General features: G+C 51.5%; 7 protein-coding genes across 7 annotated transcripts; 5 read left to right on the top strand and 2 right to left on the bottom strand.

The window, feature by feature from the left end:
- Window positions 1-3,006: 3,006 nt before the first annotated feature.
- Window positions 3,007-3,474, bottom strand: N7481_002263 (uncharacterized protein; the record flags this gene model as incomplete). Its single annotated transcript, XM_057261482.1, has 2 exons — window positions 3,007-3,284; window positions 3,321-3,474. 2 exons carry the CDS (start codon window positions 3,472-3,474, stop codon window positions 3,007-3,009), a joined length of 432 nt encoding a protein of 143 aa, XP_057126414.1.
- A 2,211-nt stretch (window positions 3,475-5,685) lies between these two features.
- On the top strand, window positions 5,686-9,300 carry N7481_002264 (pentatricopeptide repeat protein; the record flags this gene model as incomplete). Its single annotated transcript, XM_057261483.1, has 1 exon — window positions 5,686-9,300. The coding sequence occupies one exon, from the start codon at window positions 5,686-5,688 to the stop codon at window positions 9,298-9,300; it is 3,615 nt and encodes a 1,204-aa protein (XP_057126415.1).
- A 598-nt stretch (window positions 9,301-9,898) lies between these two features.
- N7481_002265 (uncharacterized protein) lies at window positions 9,899-10,797 on the top strand (the record flags this gene model as incomplete). Its single annotated transcript, XM_057261484.1, has 5 exons — window positions 9,899-9,944; window positions 10,054-10,130; window positions 10,217-10,320; window positions 10,396-10,594; window positions 10,672-10,797. The coding sequence occupies 5 exons, from the start codon at window positions 9,899-9,901 to the stop codon at window positions 10,795-10,797; spliced, it is 552 nt and encodes a 183-aa protein (XP_057126416.1).
- Window positions 10,798-10,920: 123 nt separating this feature from the next.
- Window positions 10,921-11,118, top strand: N7481_002266 (uncharacterized protein; the record flags this gene model as incomplete). Its single annotated transcript, XM_057261485.1, has 1 exon — window positions 10,921-11,118. The coding sequence occupies one exon, from the start codon at window positions 10,921-10,923 to the stop codon at window positions 11,116-11,118; it is 198 nt and encodes a 65-aa protein (XP_057126417.1).
- Window positions 11,119-11,282: 164 nt separating this feature from the next.
- N7481_002267 (uncharacterized protein) lies at window positions 11,283-12,107 on the top strand (the record flags this gene model as incomplete). The annotated part of the gene is made up of 1 exon (XM_057261486.1): window positions 11,283-12,107. The coding sequence occupies one exon, from the start codon at window positions 11,283-11,285 to the stop codon at window positions 12,105-12,107; it is 825 nt and encodes a 274-aa protein (XP_057126418.1).
- Window positions 12,108-12,646: 539 nt separating this feature from the next.
- N7481_002268 (pyridoxamine-phosphate oxidase PDX3) lies at window positions 12,647-13,988 on the top strand (the record flags this gene model as incomplete). The annotated part of the gene is made up of 3 exons (XM_057261487.1): window positions 12,647-12,854; window positions 12,972-13,469; window positions 13,522-13,988. The coding sequence occupies 3 exons, from the start codon at window positions 12,647-12,649 to the stop codon at window positions 13,986-13,988; spliced, it is 1,173 nt and encodes a 390-aa protein (XP_057126419.1).
- A 1,264-nt stretch (window positions 13,989-15,252) lies between these two features.
- N7481_002269 (uncharacterized protein) lies at window positions 15,253-18,191 on the bottom strand (the record flags this gene model as incomplete). The annotated part of the gene is made up of 8 exons (XM_057261488.1): window positions 15,253-15,678; window positions 15,699-16,181; window positions 16,237-16,591; window positions 16,648-16,973; window positions 17,023-17,100; window positions 17,155-17,514; window positions 17,577-17,644; window positions 17,708-18,191. 8 exons carry the CDS (start codon window positions 18,189-18,191, stop codon window positions 15,253-15,255), a joined length of 2,580 nt encoding a protein of 859 aa, XP_057126420.1.
- Window positions 18,192-18,526: the final 335 nt, after the last annotated feature.

Genomic DNA, 18,526 nt, shown 5'->3' on the forward strand with positions numbered 1-18,526 from the left:
GGAAGGGTCCTTGCGACGAAATGAGTATCGTCATGGGTGCGACGATCTAGACCCACCGGCTTTACATAGTCCTGTATCTCGATGTATATCCCACTCCATTCTGTGACAAGCACTCCGTAGAAATAGCAATTTTCAGATATTAGACAAAGCCCAGAATCCGGGCACATCATTTTGCATAAGCCCACGCCGCAAATGAGGACTTGTATAAAGCGCCGGGGGCGTCTGCGGCCCTGGTCAAGCCTCATGCACAGTTCCCTAATAGTGCTGCAAGCCGATCAAGGTACTTAGGTACCCCTCTCGTGAGTCACAGATTCTTCTGCAGGCCCGTTTCCCTTGCTTTTCCACTCCGCTTTTGCAACCTGGTTTATTTTGAAAGCCTTCATTGCATCAATGGGATGTACATACACTACACCAGACATGAACTAATGCAGGCGGTACGTATGGTTCCCTCTGAGTCTTCAAATCGATACATCCAAACAAGCACCCAGGACCCTTTGGTATTATCTACGCGGTAGTTTGGCAACGGGAGAGATATACCTCGTAGGGCGCATGGAGCCGCGGAATAGCCGCTTGGAGAAGACTTCTTTCCGTGGAACGGGAAGTGAAGAAAAAAAAGACGAAAAAAAATCAATGAGATTATTAAAGCCTACAATAAGTAAGCAGAACCATGTGGCCATGGCGCTGGGAGTGGACCAACGGGTAGTCTTTGATTCTGCGCTGTTATTGAGTGTTGATTGAATAACGCCATGGAGACCCTCAATGTCAGACCCACTTCCTTCGACTCCACTTGACGATCGGCGGGCGGTAGGGCGATTCAATCCGAGACTCCGACGTGCCCGTATTTCCGGTGCCGGTCAGCTGGATTACCCAATAAGGTAAAATGCTCCTTCACGGTGCCGGACAGGACGCGGACAAAGTGCGGACAAAGTCGAGCGGGCTAGAAGGCTAGCGGAAGAGTCCGTGTACGCTCGGATTTACGGAGTATTCTTGGCATTGCTTCTTTCTCTCGCTCTTCTTCCCAAGCGTTTAGCCGGTGGACGGGTTTTTTGGGTACGGAGGAATGTGGCACCACTTTTCTTACAATTGTACATTGTGTGGACATGCATGCGTGTAAAAGTGCCGTGGCAGGTTTTAAAATGGGGTGATACAAGGACTGATAGCTTGGGAGTGGGTTTGTGATATGAACACTGCGCCTTGACTGACTGTTGGACGTGAGATTCTGCCGCCTTTTAGAAGATCAACATGGACATAGCAACCGATGATGCAATTCTTGACACACAGTGGAGTGAGTGGACCGAAGGGTTTTTAAATGCTCACCTGCTCATCTTTTTCAAGATCAAGCATGGTGTAAAAGTAGGCGCTCTCTCTTTTCCTCGCTCTATGCGAATATTTACTAAAATTCCTTCAGGTCGATTTATATACTAGTTCTATTCCTAACTGATTACTGGGTCGCATTTTAAAAATCAACTTGAAAGCCAAGACATACATAATATCTCTTTTTTTTTCAGGTACATGTCCCAGACTGACGTTACACCTCACAAGTTTTTAAGGGTCCCCCATCCACTTCAGGATGATCGCATGTAGCTCTTTTTCCTTTCTGATATTCCACCAGCCACTCCCTTAAGACACAGGCCCGTGGAGCCACAATCAGTATGTATTGGTCCAAGGTTACGAGTAGTTTGGCATAGCCTACGATCGACTTAGTTCTCCATGGGAAATATCTAAGAACTTGAACTTTCTGGGGCGATACCAGTATACCGTACATATAAGATTCCAGTGGCAAAGGCCAAAAAAATCACAATTTGATCCTTCTGCGCGTGCTGTGGACCTATCAGCGAAGCAGCTATAGAATCAAGCAAAACGTTAAAAATGATAGCGACGCGACCAAATAGGTCAATGGTACAGAATATTTTCAGAGCGACAGGATACAACCGCAAATAGATTCCAAACCCACCGATTCTTCGCGATGCGCCATATGAGATGTATGTACAGTAAGTACCCCTCTTCGCTTCCCCTCCCCCAGCGATGATCAGGGTAGGACCACGGGACGCAGGTATCGATCGGCAGCGCGATGTCTCCCGTTTTAAGTGTCCGAGCGTCGGCGATTCTTATCCACAGGGACCGCCTGACGTCAGATTGATCATCTCCCAAATTGGGTGAATGCATCGGCGTAGCGTGAGGGGGAGAAAGTGTAGGGATACATTAGCTCGCTCTCTCGTACTTTGGTTCCGGTGGCTGCTCACTGAGTCACGGTGCTCGGGATACTTAAATGGGGTCGGTTTACGGAGTAAGGAGTACTCAGCTGTCGTATTGGTAAGCCGGTCTAGCCAATCTTAAGCTCAAGACCCAGATTGACATTGTCTGGAAAAACCAAAAAACCGGCTTTCCATTTTGTGATAAGTTGTCCGTTTTAGATTGTCCTGACATCAGAACGGGTGGGGCGCCATGGATTACGTGGAGGGCAAGCTTACCCCAGTAACTATGAGCCACGATAACATTGATACTATCGGATATCATGATTCATCATATTCTTGAAGAAATTCCAGGCGTCAGAGGGAAGACAGGTAGTATACAGCCCCGTTCTTTGAGATGACCCTTCTCGCTGCTTTGGATGATTCGGCATTCGAAGCATATCGCTGGGGGTAGGTCATCGTACATTGCTGAGGCTTAATCGATTGATTGTCAGTATGCAGCGCAAACGAGAGTTCACCCAGCTACTCGATAGTAATGTGCTTGTATGGTTCCTTTGTCGAGGCTGAAGAAGCCTAGAAGTGCATTTTCGAGGATCTCGATTGTTCCTGGAGAGTCTCGTGTTTCAAGGGTTGACAGGTCATGAATGAAGTTTGGGACTGTTGCTTAGTGACCCAGAACTATAGCGTGCCTGGTGTATAAGGTCAAAGGCGACCCAAACACAAGGGAGCCGAATAGACAAGCCAACCAAATAACAACCAGCACTACCCTCTGCATTTATGCAGATAATTCCACCTCCAACCATTGTCAATTGTCCTAATTATTATTATCATCACGATTAAGCGGGCATCTATTACGTTTATGCCCTGGTTTGCGGCACTTGCCACAAGATTGCCGTTGTCCTGGCCCTCGATTGGTTTGCGAAGCTACCGCAGACGTAGCCATATTTATGTCTCCCTCAATTTGTCGCCGGGCCAGGATATCCTCGGCGCTTAACCCATCCTCGTCGGACAGTTGACTATCCGGCGCTACTTGCTCTTGCTCTTCGAGCGCGGATCGCGCGTTCTCAGCATCTCGAAGCTGGTGTTCGGCGACTATAAACTGTAATTGGGACAGGAGTTATTGGAAACCTTTAGCAAACTGTTGTGTATGTTGGATAAGGTCGTCTGCGCGGCTATACGAGCGTTGTTGTTTATTTCTGGACGATTTGCTGAGGGTCTGGTCTTCGATAAGGGAACGCTTTGCCAGTTCGACGGTTTTAGCAAACTGATGCGTTTGCTGCATAAGGTCGACTGGGTGGTTTGATGGGCATTGGTGTTTACGCCTGATCGATTTGAGTTTGGATTGGACTTCGGCTTCTGAGAGGTTTAAGTCGGAGAAGACTTTTTTGGTCTTTGACAAGCTGTTTAAGTCGCTGGCTGGGATCGGGTAGAGGATAATCTGTCCTTTGTTGGCGAATTACTTTTGTACGCTTGACGAAGTTATGTGCCTAGCTCATGCCGACGGTAATATTGCTCTCGTCATCATCGTAACGGTTTGCCAGCAAACAATTGGCCATTTCTCGGACCCTTGATTGCAGGGGGACCAGGCCACGTTTCTCCTCGGATATTATCCATTTCAAAAGTGATTCCTCCTCCGTTGCAGTTAATTTCCGGCTATTTGGACGCGCAGTTGGGCGGTGAATTGCACCGTTGGTGCGACCCGATAAAGTTGAGCGCGGCACATCAAAACGTCGCGATGCTTCACTAAGAGATGTAATTTCCTTTTTTTCCAAGGGCTTGTATGGCCAATCGCATTCGGACCTCTTGCGCGAGTAATTTTTGATGGTTTGTATTGCGGCTTGGAGGCATGGTGGGTGTTTGAAATGTTGGGTTGTTTATAGTACGCGACTTGTTTAGGAGGTTAGGTTCGCCTGTGACGTGCAGTGGTGTTGCAAAAGTTTCAACCCCCTTGTTGACCGCCCATATTTCTGCCTTCCCAAGGGGAACAAGCAGCTAATCTATTCCATCTTAGGTAGCTACTAGTCTGCCATTATTAGAAGGCGGTCGATAATGGTTGGCAATAGGGGGGATTCAAACTTTTGCAACACCACTCTACTCGTACGTTGATCTCGATGTGTTCAATATGCGACACGTGACTCTATACTGTATATAGTCATGTGACGTCGATTGCTAAGCGGAGGGCGGAGTTCGGGCAGTCTTGGCACCGTCTCAGCCCAGTTTCACCTCTACAAGACGGAGGAGGTGTACTCCGTATACTCTGTAAGGAGAGAAGGGTTGATCTCGATGGCTCTTTGACCACAATGATAACAACTAGCACAAAGGTAAATTAATGATGATGACGAGAGACTAGCCTTTAGAAGATAAATGCCTCAATCTCACCAACTGTTAGGGCAGAGGGAGTGAGTATTCGGATACAAAGACCGTTAAGACCGGGCGGACAAACCGGGAGGCCGAGTCGGGGGAAAGGGGGGGTCAAGTCCGAAGAAAGGCAGAAAAAGACAGGAAAATATGAAGACTTGAAGAAAACGAACCGGAAGGAAGGTGACTCACTCAGGGGTTCCCGAGCATTTGCTGCACTGTGATTGGCTGTTCACTGTTGCGCAGCTGACCAACTGGCAGGAACCGGCGACCGGAAGGACTTCCGTAGTTTTGGTACGAGGATACACCGTATACAGTAGGTACTTGGTATACTTCATGTACTTGTACTTCTATACTATCGACTATACTTACGATGTATCCGTACTCACATGTACTATACCTCTTTTCGTATACTACACCTCGGTTGACGTGTCTTTGCAGCAGTAGTGTGGCTGTACAGGAATGTTGATCTAGAGAAGTATACAGATACTGTAAAGTATACTAAGGCAACTCAGATTCTCCGGAGAAGATCGGCCCTAAGAAACCCACTCTACCAATACTCCGTGCGACTCCATCTCCTTCCAGAATCCGCCCCGTTTTGACTGGTCTCTCCAGAGTGTGTCACTCCCTGTACTCGTACTATTTTTTTTAGGCTGCCTCCTCCCCTTCTCCTTTGCATCCTTTCTACTTTTTTATTATCAACAATTTTTGGTGACCGGCTCCCATACTGGTCCTTCTTTTCGATCTCTACTCCATACCTTCAACTCTAATATCCCTTCCCCTCATTCGCATTAGCGCGTTCATTGACGGCTCGGAGTCGTTCAATGAACCTGCACTCAAATTATTACTCGGAGTGCAAGGTATGCATGACACGGCCACCCCAGCGCGCTACGCGGACCACACACTAACTTGACGCGCTTCTAGCATTGCCTCTTCATTCTGAAGAGGTCTCCCGCAAGATAAATGGTTTTTAAACCGTTCACCCACCTCGCGCGCCAGAGTCTTTCCAAAGCCTTCTCCCATGGCTCCGTTCAATCGGTAGTCGCGGCGTCGCAATCTACCTACGCTTCAACCACCACCTTTAACTCCCTCGCTGCCCAACCTGCCGCCAAGTTCTCCCGTACACAACTTCAGAATGCCTGGTCCAACGCCTCCAGCTCGTCCGGCGCTGGCGCAAAGGCCAGCCAGGGTGGCTCAGGATCAGGGGACTTTGGGCTCAGCCGCCTATTATGCTGCTTGGCAGCATGCCCAGGCGACTGGCGATGATAGCGACTGGAAGCAATTCCAATTCAAGCGCCGCATTGGCTGGAAGCCTTCCGAGGATCTCGAGGATGTCAAGGAGGAGCGCAGTGTTTCGCCCGATTTGCCTCATCCCACCAAGGCTGCCGTCAACGAGAACGTCAGCGCCCAAGTCGAGGAGGCCGTCGCCCGCGAGATTCAAATTCAGGAGGAACAAGCCCAAGCCGAGGAGACATTAGAAGCAACCGAACCAGTCACCGAGTCCGCCGTCGAGGAAGCTGTTTTGTCGTCGGAAGCCGCCTCGGAGGCCCAGATCGCGTCGGATCACATTGTACTGTTGTCTCTGGAGAAGAAATATGCTGAAATCCCCGTTGCATTCGAGACCCTCCTCCGTGATGGCCTCATCCCAACCGTGGAGGCATACAATGCTCTTCTGGTCGCTGCCATCCGTCTTCACCCCGAAGCTGCCCAAGCAATCCCCAAGGCGCTAGACGTCTACTCTGATATGCTGCGTCGCAGGGTAATTCCCGATGAAGACACCTATCAAACCCTCGTTGAGCTGCTCATCGCCCAGGCGCATGAGACAATTGATGCCAAGGAAGTTTTGGAACAGGAACGGGCTCGCTATGGCGGTATGGAAGAACAGGGCAAATTCATGCTTCAGTCGAGCGAACTGGAACGCGAGATCCTTGCTGAGGACCACTCCCTGGCCATCGCTGTGAAACTCTTCAACACTGCTATCACTCGTCACTCACGACTAGCCTTGCCCGTCAACCTTTACCGCCAGCTCATCATCGCTTGTGCTCGTGAGGGCAAGGTCGAGGACATGATTCGCATCTACTCTCACATGGAAAAGCAGGATGTCACACCGCACGCGACCATCTTCCCGTACATGATCGACGCTTTCGCTGGCGTCGGTGACCTCAAGAGCGCGGTCGAATGCTACAACGAATACCGATCTCTGGCCGTCTCCGATGACAGTGGTATCTTCAGCATCGTCAAGCGCCTTGATGGAGAAGTTTATGCTGCTCTCATCCGTGCTTATCTGACCTGTGGCAAGGAAGAAGGTGCTCTGAACTTCCTAGACCGAATTCGCTCCTCGTTTAATGAGGTGACGGAGAACCGCGAGGGTCGATGGGGGGCCGTCGAAGAAGTTATCATTCAGGACGGTCTGGTACAACACTCGCTGAAGGCTGGTGACTACAGCATCGCCTTGGAGCAGGCCAAGACCCAGTTGCATGATGAGGCCCGCGATCAGGCCATTTCTCAAATTTGCATTGCGGCGGCCGATGCTGGCGATCTCACCACCGCTTCCGAGGCCTACGATCGTCTTTCGACTGCGCCTGCCATTCGCCAAACACCCGCCATCTCACTTCTTGCGCTCAATATTCGCCGGGGGAATGTTTCGGCGGCGCGTTCCTTGTGGATTATGTTGAACACGGTGGGTCAGGCAACCCCGGATATGGTTCAGCCGACCGCCATGTACGCGGTTGCCCAACTGAAGTCTGGCCATGTTGACGAGGGTCTCCACGAGGCGCGTAACATGTTCACCCGTATTCGCAACGCTTCTGCCAAACAATCCACCGTCAGCGCTTCCACCCAGGAACAGGTCACCGAATCGCTTCACCTCTTCGGTCGTGTCCTGATGCAGACGGCCGCTGTTCTCTCGCCTCAATCTTGCATGACCCTCCTGTGGTCCATGGTTGAGAACGGCGGTCTTGTTTCCCCTCTGGCCGAACATGCCGTTGCCAACCTGGGTCCTCAGGGCATCTCGAACATGAGCCCTGCTGACCTCACCCTGGCCCTCCAGGTTCAGGCCGGTATGCTGGCTAACAATAGCGCTATGCTGTTTGACGTCGCTCACCCTGTCCGCTTCGCTCACATGCTCGACGTCGCTCTGGCGGCTTCGCTCCCACTTGATGCCTATACCTCGAACCTGGTGGACCAAGCTGTCGCCAAGCTATTCACTAGCCGCCCCGATATCGTCAAGAAGTGGCAGGACCACCTCGAAGCCTCCTCTCAGGGCTCCATGGTTTCTGACCGCCGTAGCCCTGTCTCTATGGCTGAAACTTCGATCACGACTCCTTCATCCAGCTCCGACTCCTTCGACCCGTATGCCCATGCCACCGACTTTCGTGGGTCTGCCATCATCGCGGAGGAGCTTGAGAAGACCACTGGCCGAGCCGATACTCACCTCAATGAGGCACTGATTCGTCTGAAGAACATGCGTCGGATTGGTCGTCACCCTCGCTACATCACATACGCGAAGTTGATCACTGCTGCTGCTAAGGTTGGCCGGATGGACTTGGTTCATGACATCCACGCCATGGCGTGTGCTGATGTTCCTCTGACTCCCGCTCACAACGCCGTCAAGTATGGTTGGGTTTCTATTCTGGATGCCATGGTTGCTGCTTGCCTCACCGTTGGAGATCGTCACCTCGCTGGTCAATTCCACCAGGAGCTGCTTGGTCTGGGCTCTGCCCCCTCTGCCAACACCTTTGGTCTGTACATCACCACCCTGAAGGAATCCACCAAAACCTTTGACGAAGCCACCGAAGCTCTGAAGATCTTCCACCGTGCTATCGCCGAAGGCATTGAGCCTACATCTTTCTTGTACAACGCCCTCATTGGAAAGCTCGGCAAGGCTCGTCGCATCGACGATTGCCTCGCCTACTTCGCCGAGATGCGTGCCACCAACGTCCGCCCTACCAGTGTCACCTATGGTACTATTGTCAACGCCCTCTGCCGTGTTAGCGACGAGCGATTTGCCGAAGAGATGTTCGAGGAGATGGAGTCCATGCCCAACTACAAACCCCGCCCGGCTCCGTACAACTCCATGATCCAGTACTTCCTCAACACCAAGCGCGATCGCAGCAAGGTCCTGTCATACTACGAGCGGATGCAGGCGCGAAACATCAAGCCAACCATGCACACATACAAGCTTCTCATCGACGCCCACGCCTCCCTCGAGCCAATCGACATGGATGCCGCCGAGAAGGTTCTAGAGTCCATGAAGGCCGCCGGTCAACAACCCGACGCCGTCCACTACGCTTCTCTCGTCCACGCCAAGGGCTGCGATCAGCACAACCTGCCCGCCGCCCGCAAAGTTTTCGACGCCGTCGTTTCGGACCGTCGCGTCCGCCCGCAACCCTGCCTGTACCAGGCTCTCTTCGAGGCCATGGTCGCCAACAACAGCGTTTCCGACACCGAGGACGTCGTCAAGAACATGCTCCAGCGTAACGTCGAGATGACCGCCTACATTGCCAACACCCTCATTCACGGATGGGCCACTGAAGGCAGAGTCTCCAAGGCCAAGGCTATCTACGACAGCATCGGGCGGGAGAAGCGCGAGCCCAGCACCTACGAAGCCATGACCCGTGCTTTCCTCACTGCTGATGACCGCACTGCCGCCACTGGCATCGTCCAGGAGATGGTGTCTCGTGGATACCCTTCTGCTGTGGCTAGCAAAATCATCGACCTTGTCGGTGGTTCTTCTTCTCCCTCCGCCTAAACTCCTCCGAATTACCTACCTACCCGACTCGAATACCCCCAAAATTTCTTTCCCATTTGTTCTTATTTTGTTTTCTGTGATCTGTTTGAACAAAAGAAGACCAGGTCTGATACCGATTTAATTGTTTGTGAATCCCTTACCTACATCAAACTTTGTTTCTTGTCTTGCTAGGGCTGGATCCCTCGGCCTCTTATCTCTCTTGATGTTGTGGGCTTTTTATTCCCGGATTCGGCGCAGGCAGGGCCGACACAGTGGGTTTGGTTGGTTCTAGATACCTGGTTTTGCTTTTGTCTTGGTTTTTGATTTCTACTTTGCGTGGGAAAGATATCCTTACTTTGTTTCTGGCATTCAGCGATGGTTCCGGCGTTTTAAAATGGTGGTTTGTGGTTTTTTCTTTTGTTGCGACGTGTATACCATATTTGATCATGTTTGATGTTCATAGACCCATCTCTACTCTGCATGGCGCTACTAGACGCCCAAGATGAAATACAAAAAAAGTGAATGAGTATCTGGTTTTCTTGTAGAATAGTTGGGGTTGTAGCGAGTTTTGGAGTGGTGTGCTTCCTGCTCTTTGGAACTTGAAGATAACTGACTGAATATGAAAATCCACAAGGCCAATCCGCGATACTTTGACGAAGATGAGCGTTTGGTTTTTATCTCAAAGTAGGGCACCCTGTAGTTCCACATTCTGCTATTGATGAAATGACTGTTGACTTGCGCCAAGGGATGCCCTTATCTCCCTCTTTGACCCAGTCGTGAAGAATAGCCTCGGTCTTGTTCGCCAACAAATCAAAGATGCTCGGAAAGAGGAGGGGAAGGACATCATCAAGGTAAGGCATCCGAGCATTCGTCATGATCTCGTTATTCCTGTATAATCTACCATTATTGGAAGATCTCTTGTCTAATAATTTATTAGCAAATCATTCTTGTCGGTGGCTTCGGTGACTCTGAGTATCTTTTCGAGGCCTTCGAGAAGGAATACGGTTCCAAGAAGATTAAAATCACTGTTCCTGACAACCCGTGAGTGTCTTCTTGCCAGCTGTATGAGAGTCATAGTGTTGCATTGGCTAATTACGAACGAACTATTTTTTATAGGCAAGCGGCCATTGTTCAAGTTGCTGCCCTCCGTGGCATTCAAAGTCTTCGTTCTACCACCAGACGGTGTCGGCGAAATTACGGATACGAATGCTGGCGTCCATTCCGCGAGGGCGTCGACAGTGAGTCCAATGCTACCATTCACCCAGTGACAAGCGAAAAGATCGCCTATGGTTATGTGGAATGGTTCATCAAGAGAGTGAGCTCTATCAGGACAACCCCCGAGCATAGAAGGAGGCTAACAGAATTGATCTCTTTTGTTCACGAGGCGAAAAGTACCATGAGAATGAGGCTCGCTCGATAGCAGTGGATGTTGACTTGCAGGAGGAGGCAATGGAAAGGACCGATCCACTTCTCGCCTGCGATCTCAAGAATCCACCGGAAAGAGCCGATTCGGGTTGAGTATTTGACATTCCAGGATGCTCCAGCATAGCTAACCTCGATTCAAATGATATCTACGAAGTTGGACTTATTACCAGCGATTTCGAGGACGCAGATCTCTCGAAATCTCGGTCTAACGTAAAAATGGCAACCGAGCATACAGCCCACCGCGGCCAAGATCGAGTCTGGCGGGAGATCAACACCCTGGACCGCCGAGCCGCCATCAACATGCCGAGCCCTCGCTGGCCACTCCGCTCGATGCCTTCACGCCCGGGCAGCAGCCAAGATCACTCACGTACGAGACGTTGCAGCCCTACTCTAGTGCTCTGCTATGCGCGTTAGTGCTGGGATATAACCGAGTTTCCCCTGAATCATGCAAGCCCCAGGCCTGCCCCTGGTTTGTCCGGGGCTGCTGGCATAAAGTAGATTGCTGCTTTTTTTTTGCACCCCCGAATGACCGTTGTGGGCATTCCTTCATTTCGCTCTTGAGTGGCTCCCGCTATACCATGCCTTCTTCTCTAGCGAGCAGCTGGATACTCGCTAGCTGCCTGGGGGCTATGATGGTGCACGCATCAGGCGTGCTCGAGACAGACCTCCTCTTCCCCCGCAACAAGACCTATACGCCTACTGAGTGGTTCCCCGTGGTCTTTGGGGTCCAGAACCCCGAGCTGGCGCCGCTTGTCGACCTGGACATCTCGTTCACGATCCGGAATGTGAACAATATGAGCGACATCGTGCACTGGCCGACAGAGATCGATTGGACGAACAACACTAGTAAAGATCCGTATTTCTTCTATGCCTACTTCTCTGAATTCCGCACCCCCGGCCACTGGCGGGTCGCCTGGAACGTCCACTGGAAGAGCTGCAACGAGTTTGCCCTCTTCAACACCAGTATGCTCCCGCGTGCGGAGATGATTACCAACTCTACCGGCTGGTCAACCTGGTTCACGATCGAGGAAGACGGGGCTCCAGCAGATATCGTCACGGACACGGCGCGAGACTCCTGCCCCGACGAATTCGCCGTCCCTATCACCGTTACTAACTACACCATCCGGGTCCCTGCGGACGAAGAATGGTCTAACGGCCGCGACTGTGCGGTGGTGGATCTCTCGCCTACACCGAAGCTCTCGCCTGATCCCTGTCGTATCGATGTCAGCGAGGCCGTGGTCGAGAGCATAGAGGCCTCGTGGCAAGCGAGATTGTGCAAGAGGGCGAATCCTCCCGATGACTGCCCTGTGAATGAGAATGCAGCACAGGGCCTGGTAGTTGTTGGACTGTCGTGTCTCCTGGCGGTCTTTGGGGCCGTTGGCTTCCTGCTCGCGCCGTTTTGAACCGGTGCTTTCCTGTAACCTGCTACCACTGTCGGAGTACGGAGTATGCCGTTCTTTGCGTTCGCACTACCTCAGCAGCGGATACAGTTTTGAACTCACATTTGGAGCACAGGAGGGTATCTTGAAGTTCCAAGGAATCTGCGATGGAAAGGCAATCGGGCACAGCCAGATTGATTACACCAAATTCAAGGCCGAAAGAGGGACTTAAATGCCCGGGCCGTCTGAGATGGGAAATGGTGGGCTAGTGCAGTGTCAAGCACAGATGGAAGTCATGGGGCAATATAAATAGTTCAAGTGGCTAGGAAATTGAACTTTATCGTGATTAAGGGTCCAAATCCTAGTATTAGTACCATGGTAGATGTTGTAAATCAAGTAAACCAAGATTCGACCGATCGATCTGATGCATCGGGGAATTCCGCAGCCAAATCGATATCAACCCATATTATATACATTTGCCTCTCCACTTCTCACCTCGCCTCATATCACAGTTGCTCCAGATACCTCTATTGCACTCTCGTCATTGAACCTGGACAAATTAAATGGTTCATCGCCTCCATCTCCCTGCTACTCGCAACCTCCACTCGTTTCTCCGCATCGACGTCCGCACTGCCCGCCAACTTAAACCCCACCTCCACCTTCACGCCCGACATTCTTCCACTGCTCGACTCACCACCAACCACAGATCCAACATGTCGCATAACGACGCAGAGTTGGACGCCCAGTCACGACGTCCAAAGAAGCTAATCTGTACGCAAATGACCCTCGTCGCAGCCCTCGCCCCATGCGCAAATCCCATCGTGACATGCCCCGCGTGGAACGTATGACTCCTCGTCGGAGCTTCAAAACTGACCAACAACACTACAGTCGCCCCGGGAGATATTGCGCCTGAATCCGAAACTCCAAACACATCCGAGACCGCAGCAAACCCTACATCAGCCCTCCCATCACACCTCGCCCCCGGCGAAGCCCTCCGCTCCGATACCTCGACGCCCACCTCCACGACCGAGACCCAGATATTGTCACACCCTGCTCGAGCACACCAGTTCGTGACCAATCCACCCTTAACAGTCTCCCAGATCCACGGCACAAACCCTCTCCGTCAATTCAACGCCTGGTTCCGTGATCCGCGTTTGCCTGCCAGCTCGGCACCCGAGACTTGCACCCTTGCGACAGCATCCCTGCCCTCTGGCCGTATCAGCTCGCGTGTGTTATATCTGAAAGAACTGGATGAGCGGGGATGGGTCGTTTACAGCAATTGGGGCAGTCGGGAAGGAAAGGGCGCGCAAGTCTTCGGGCAAGATGTCAGCGGCGCCAATGCGATTGGATCAATGCCTGAGCCCGGTGACGAAGGACAAACTGCCGGTAATAAGTGGGGGGGCCCTGACATTCTGCTGGTCTACTGTTGAGCGTCAAGTTCGGGTGGAGGGTCTCTTGGAGCCACTTAGTCGTGAAGAGAGCGAGCTCTACTGGCGTACTCGAGAGCGGGGCAGTCAGATTGGAGCTTGGGCGAGCTGGCAGAGTCGTGTTCTCTGGTCTGCGGAACCGGGACAGATGGACGAGAATCAGCGTCGCAAGAGCGTTGCGAAGCTTCAGCCTATTGAGGGATCTGCCTCTGGCGTGGAAATCCCCGCCGATATCGACCAGACGGATATTAATGATGGGCGGGCCATGCTTGAACAATTGGTTAATGAGATGGAGAAGAAATTTGAGGGCGTGGAGCAGATCCCTCTACCTCCTTTCTGGGGTGGTGTGAGACTGGTTCCTGAGTCTGTGGAATTCTGGCAGGGTCGTCGGAGTCGACTTCATGATCGATTCCGATATATCCGTATTGATGGCGCTGGTGATGATGCGCAGTGGCGGCTGCAAAGATTGTCGCCGTAGAATTTATGTTATGAAATACTATAGCTAGACATTGGCCTGTGTGATTCTACTTTTATTCATAAAGAGCTATCGACATCGTATACTTCCCCCACTGGCAGTTCATCCCCCTGCACCCTGGGGCATGCCGATCAGTCATTATCTTATCACCCCGGCCGGCGTCGCAACGTGAACCTCCCCGAACTCCTCCCTTCCACTCTCATCTCCACCAAAACCTCGCTATATACGTGATTAATCCCCTTGGACATAGCTGCCGGTCCAGCTCGGGTATATAAACAGCCAATATGTCTTCCACAGCAGCCCCAAAATCCTCCACCTCCCCCTGGATCGTCCTCGCCCTGGCCAGCGGCGCCTTCGCCGCGTTGAACGGACTCTTCGCGAAACTGTAAGATGCGCACGTCTACCAGCAGGAGTGCAGAGACAACCCGAAGCCCTTATATCCACGAGCAAGCCAATTGACCACCGCAGTACAACGGACAACCACACCACAGCCTTCGCGCAATCCCTCGCCCACATCTTTGGCCTCGACTCCTCCCCATTCCTAGAACTCCTCGTCCGCGGCGTACGTCATGATACTTTCTTTATTTCTTTATTCTCTCAAGTCGCGACCCTTGTATACGCGCTCAGAATGGCAAGGACTCACATACTCACGATTGGCGCAAACAGGCATGTCTCGGTCTCAACGTCCTCTGCAACATTATCATGTGGGCACTCTTCACCCGCGCCCTCACAGCCGGTCCATCGACGACAAAGGTCTCCATCACAAACACCGCCTCTAACTTTTTGATGACGGCTTTCTTGGGTATGATTGTTTTTCAAGAGGCAGTGGGTGGATTGTGGTGGCTGGGTGCGGCGATGATGGGTGCTGGGTGTATTTTGGTTGGGATGCGTGAGGGGGCGTAGTTCAAGTCTGATTTTTGGATTATCTTATATCATATATCATATCTCATATATTGTTGGAATGGATTGCATTTGGGCCTTTGGAGTTTCATAGTTTGAGGCTCTGCTAAGCATCGTGCTTGTGCTACCTTGGAAGTCTATCTTGTCCCACTATCGATTACCCTGGGGAACCAAAATCCAAGCATCCATGGATGGGGGGAGTTCATACCGGTATTATTCAAGTTTACTGATTTAATTAGTCCATGGAAAGGAACGAAGGGTACCATATCTAGAAAGTTCAAGATGATCGGAATGAATTTCACGAGCAACGCTTTATATAATGCATCCATCTCTTCTATCCGCCTATATCCACATAATTGTTACAGTCCTAAGGGCGACCAGGTCGTCCCTCTCTCTCCTCCAATTCAACGAAACCATCATCTTCCGTCCCATCTAAGATCCCCGTTGATTCCGCTTGTCCGGAGCGATCCCGTTCACCCAGCCGCACGGGACGACTAGCACGCGACGAGCCAGACACAAATCCAACGGCTTTCTGGATGATCCGCCAGACGCGCTCTTCCAAGGTTTCCGAAGCAGGAGTACTTAAATGGCCTCCCAGCGGTGCAGAGGAAAACTCCGACGCTGTGGTTGCCGCAAGCGCGTGCTCCTCGGCCTCGACCTTGAACTGGTATTTCAAGCAATCCTTGACTGTGACCAGGCCAGTCAGACGGCCACGGTGTTCAACGAGAATAACTCGCGGACCCATCTTCTTGAAGATTTCCATGACAGTCTCGAGGGGAGACGCGGGTGCACGCTCAATGGAGTGTGATCGACGTAGCGGGAGAAGTCGACGAATCCAGCACCCACGCTCGTTTGGATCGCATCAAAAGTGTCCGGCGCCAGAGCTTGGGAACGCTCCGAGACGGAAGCTCGCTGTGCGACTGATGCATCTGCAGCTTCCTTGGTAAAGACGCATCGCGCCCGAGGCGAGAGGAGACCGTCACTACGTGCGCGGTCGATGGCGTAGCGGAGTTCCGTGCGTCCGATATAGCCGACGAGCGTTTTATTGCTGCGGTCCTCCACGATTGGGAATCCCTGGAACTTGTTGTCGTTCAAGAGGTGCTCTGCTTCACGGACGGGGAAATCGGATGCGGGGAGTGTGAGCGGACCGGTCGTCATTGCGTGTGAGACTGGGACGTTGAAGACGTGGTCTTCCTTATTGTCTAGGAATGGGAACCCGTTAAACCAGATCATTCGGTCTGCGATACCTCCGTTTCCGAATCGGTCGCCAACGGCTTTGGTTACGCCCACGACGATCTGTGTAAAAAGGGCTGTCAGCATTAGTCCTCCTCTGGATGGACTAAATACATACCATAGTCGGCAAGATGTAAGTCAAGGCACCTGTGAGTTCAAACATGATGACCGTAACTGAAATGGTGAGATGCATGATGCCGCTGAGAGCCGCTGCTGCTCCCAGGAAAGCATATGTTCCTGGCGTAATACATGGGACATCAGGTTCGCATGATGCAAAGAAGGCGGAGTCGGGGAAGTGTTCATATAGTGCCTGCACTATAATCCCCACCATGCGACCAAAGGAGGCACCGATGGCCATTGATGGGACGAAAATACCTGCCGGTACCTTACATCCATATGAGATGATGACCAGGCCGGTACGCAAAATAGTAGCAACAGCCAAGGAAAGGACCATGACCAGACGATTCTCTTTCCTAAGGAAGGGTTAGTACGCTTTTCTATATGCAGCAGCTAGTAATTGTGTACTTACTCGCAAAGCCCGTGATAGTCATGTCCCCCCTTACATTCGCGAAAGAGAATCTCCATCATTTCGGTCATGTTGATCTTGAGAAAGATATTGGGGTAGCATAGGATTGCAGTGACCGCGGCGAGAAATACGGACTCTGAGATTGGGTATTTCCCAAGATACTTTTTGCGGAAGGCTGCTACCCGGAGATTCCATTTGATGACAAGAGCGCCATACAAACCGCCGAATACTCCCAGGAATATGAAGAAAATCAACTCGAAAAAGTGCCACGTGCGATCGTATGCGACCTGGAACATGACCAGCTGTCCGGTTCGAAAGGGGTTCAAGGCCTGATGAGGTCAGTCGCGATAGTCTATAGAATATATGGGGATAGCATACCGCTAGGACACTCGTCGCAACCAAAGCACAGAAATAGCTTCGCCAAAGAGTTTTGAGTGGGAAGTAGTTGGCCATTTCCTACAAAATTATTAGCTCCAGTCGCCATAATTGTAGCACCGTTGCAAATCACACCTCAAGTGAAAAGATCACACCACCAATGGGGCTGCCGAAAGCGACAGCCACACCAGCAGCCGCTGATGCGGTCAAGATTTCTCTTGTTTTTGAAGCACTTTGCTTATATTTTCCGAACCATCGTGAGATGACATTTCCTGTGCACACAGCAAAATGAACGCTAGGTCCCTCCTTTCCGACGGAAAGGCCGGATGCAATAGCTAGTGGCAAAGCAATCGACTTAATCAGGAGAGTCCAGGCTCCAAGGAAACCCTTCATGACAAAGCCCGCAATAATGCATTTGATCTCTGAAATACCAGAGCCAGCAGCATATGGAGCAAATGTCTTGACCAGAACTGCTGCGATGAAAGCAAGTAATACCTAGGAGATAAGTTAGCCACACCGTCTCGTCCCTTCTTTTTTTCCCCAGACCGGAATCTTACAGCAAAAAAGAAATAAATGACGTAGTTTATCAACCAGAACCCAGTCCAGTGCTTCCATTCAGGACAACCTTTGAAAGCTCCGAGTTAGAAAAGTAGACCCAGTGAGAAGGATCTCGAATCTTGCCACGTACCTCCTTCGGCGCCCCAGCAGCAGAACTGCTCATTGAGATAGAATGCGGTCGTGCAATGGCCCAATTTGATATCGGACAGCCACTCAGTGATAATATTTAATAGCGCCGAGTTCAATCCAATCGCCATTCCCACGAGGGTCACCACAAGCCAAGCCTGGCCAGCATCGTAGGACTCGATCACCTTGCGACGCCAACCAAAGATACCTTCTTGGTCCCAAAAGCCACCACCATTCCGTCGCTTTGCTCGGCGATGATTCTGCTCGTAGACTGCATCTTGAACCCAATCGATGGTTGTAAAATCCTCATAGCGCTTGATCTCACTGATTTCCTCTGTGATCGCGGTGGGTTGGGGCTCGGGAGCTGTTTCACGAATAGGGGACCTCTGGGAGGAGACAGATCGACCGGATAGCCTGCGCAGATCGCGGCGCTCTGACAAGATGGAAGGCGACCGCAGTGAGGTCGGGGAGGGGCGTAACGAGGTCATAACATCAAGCGGGGCGGTTATATGAGCATAGTCAAGCTTAAAAGGCTTGGTAGTCGATGATGCTCTCCCGCCGCGATGGGGGAGAATCGCAAAGGTTGCCGCCGAGGATTAACGCGGTTCAATTCTCAAAGTTCTTGCCAGTTATGCGAAGGGATCTGCAAAGTGTCAAAAGGGAGTCAGTGACAGCGATAGTGAAATTAGAATAATTGCGATGGGAGGACCTCCTTGAGGCAGAGGTAGCCAAGTGGTTAATCGATAACGGGGAGGCTGCTGAGATAAGATTGCAACTGCACTTGGACCCATGAATCTGGACGCGTTTAACCTTTGGATTTTCG

This window comes from Penicillium waksmanii, assembly GCF_028829765.1.
Source record: "Penicillium waksmanii strain IBT 27052 chromosome Unknown utg000002l:1.0-3326099.0:1.0-3328782.0, whole genome shotgun sequence".
Classification (NCBI taxonomy): domain Eukaryota; kingdom Fungi; phylum Ascomycota; class Eurotiomycetes; order Eurotiales; family Aspergillaceae; genus Penicillium; species Penicillium waksmanii.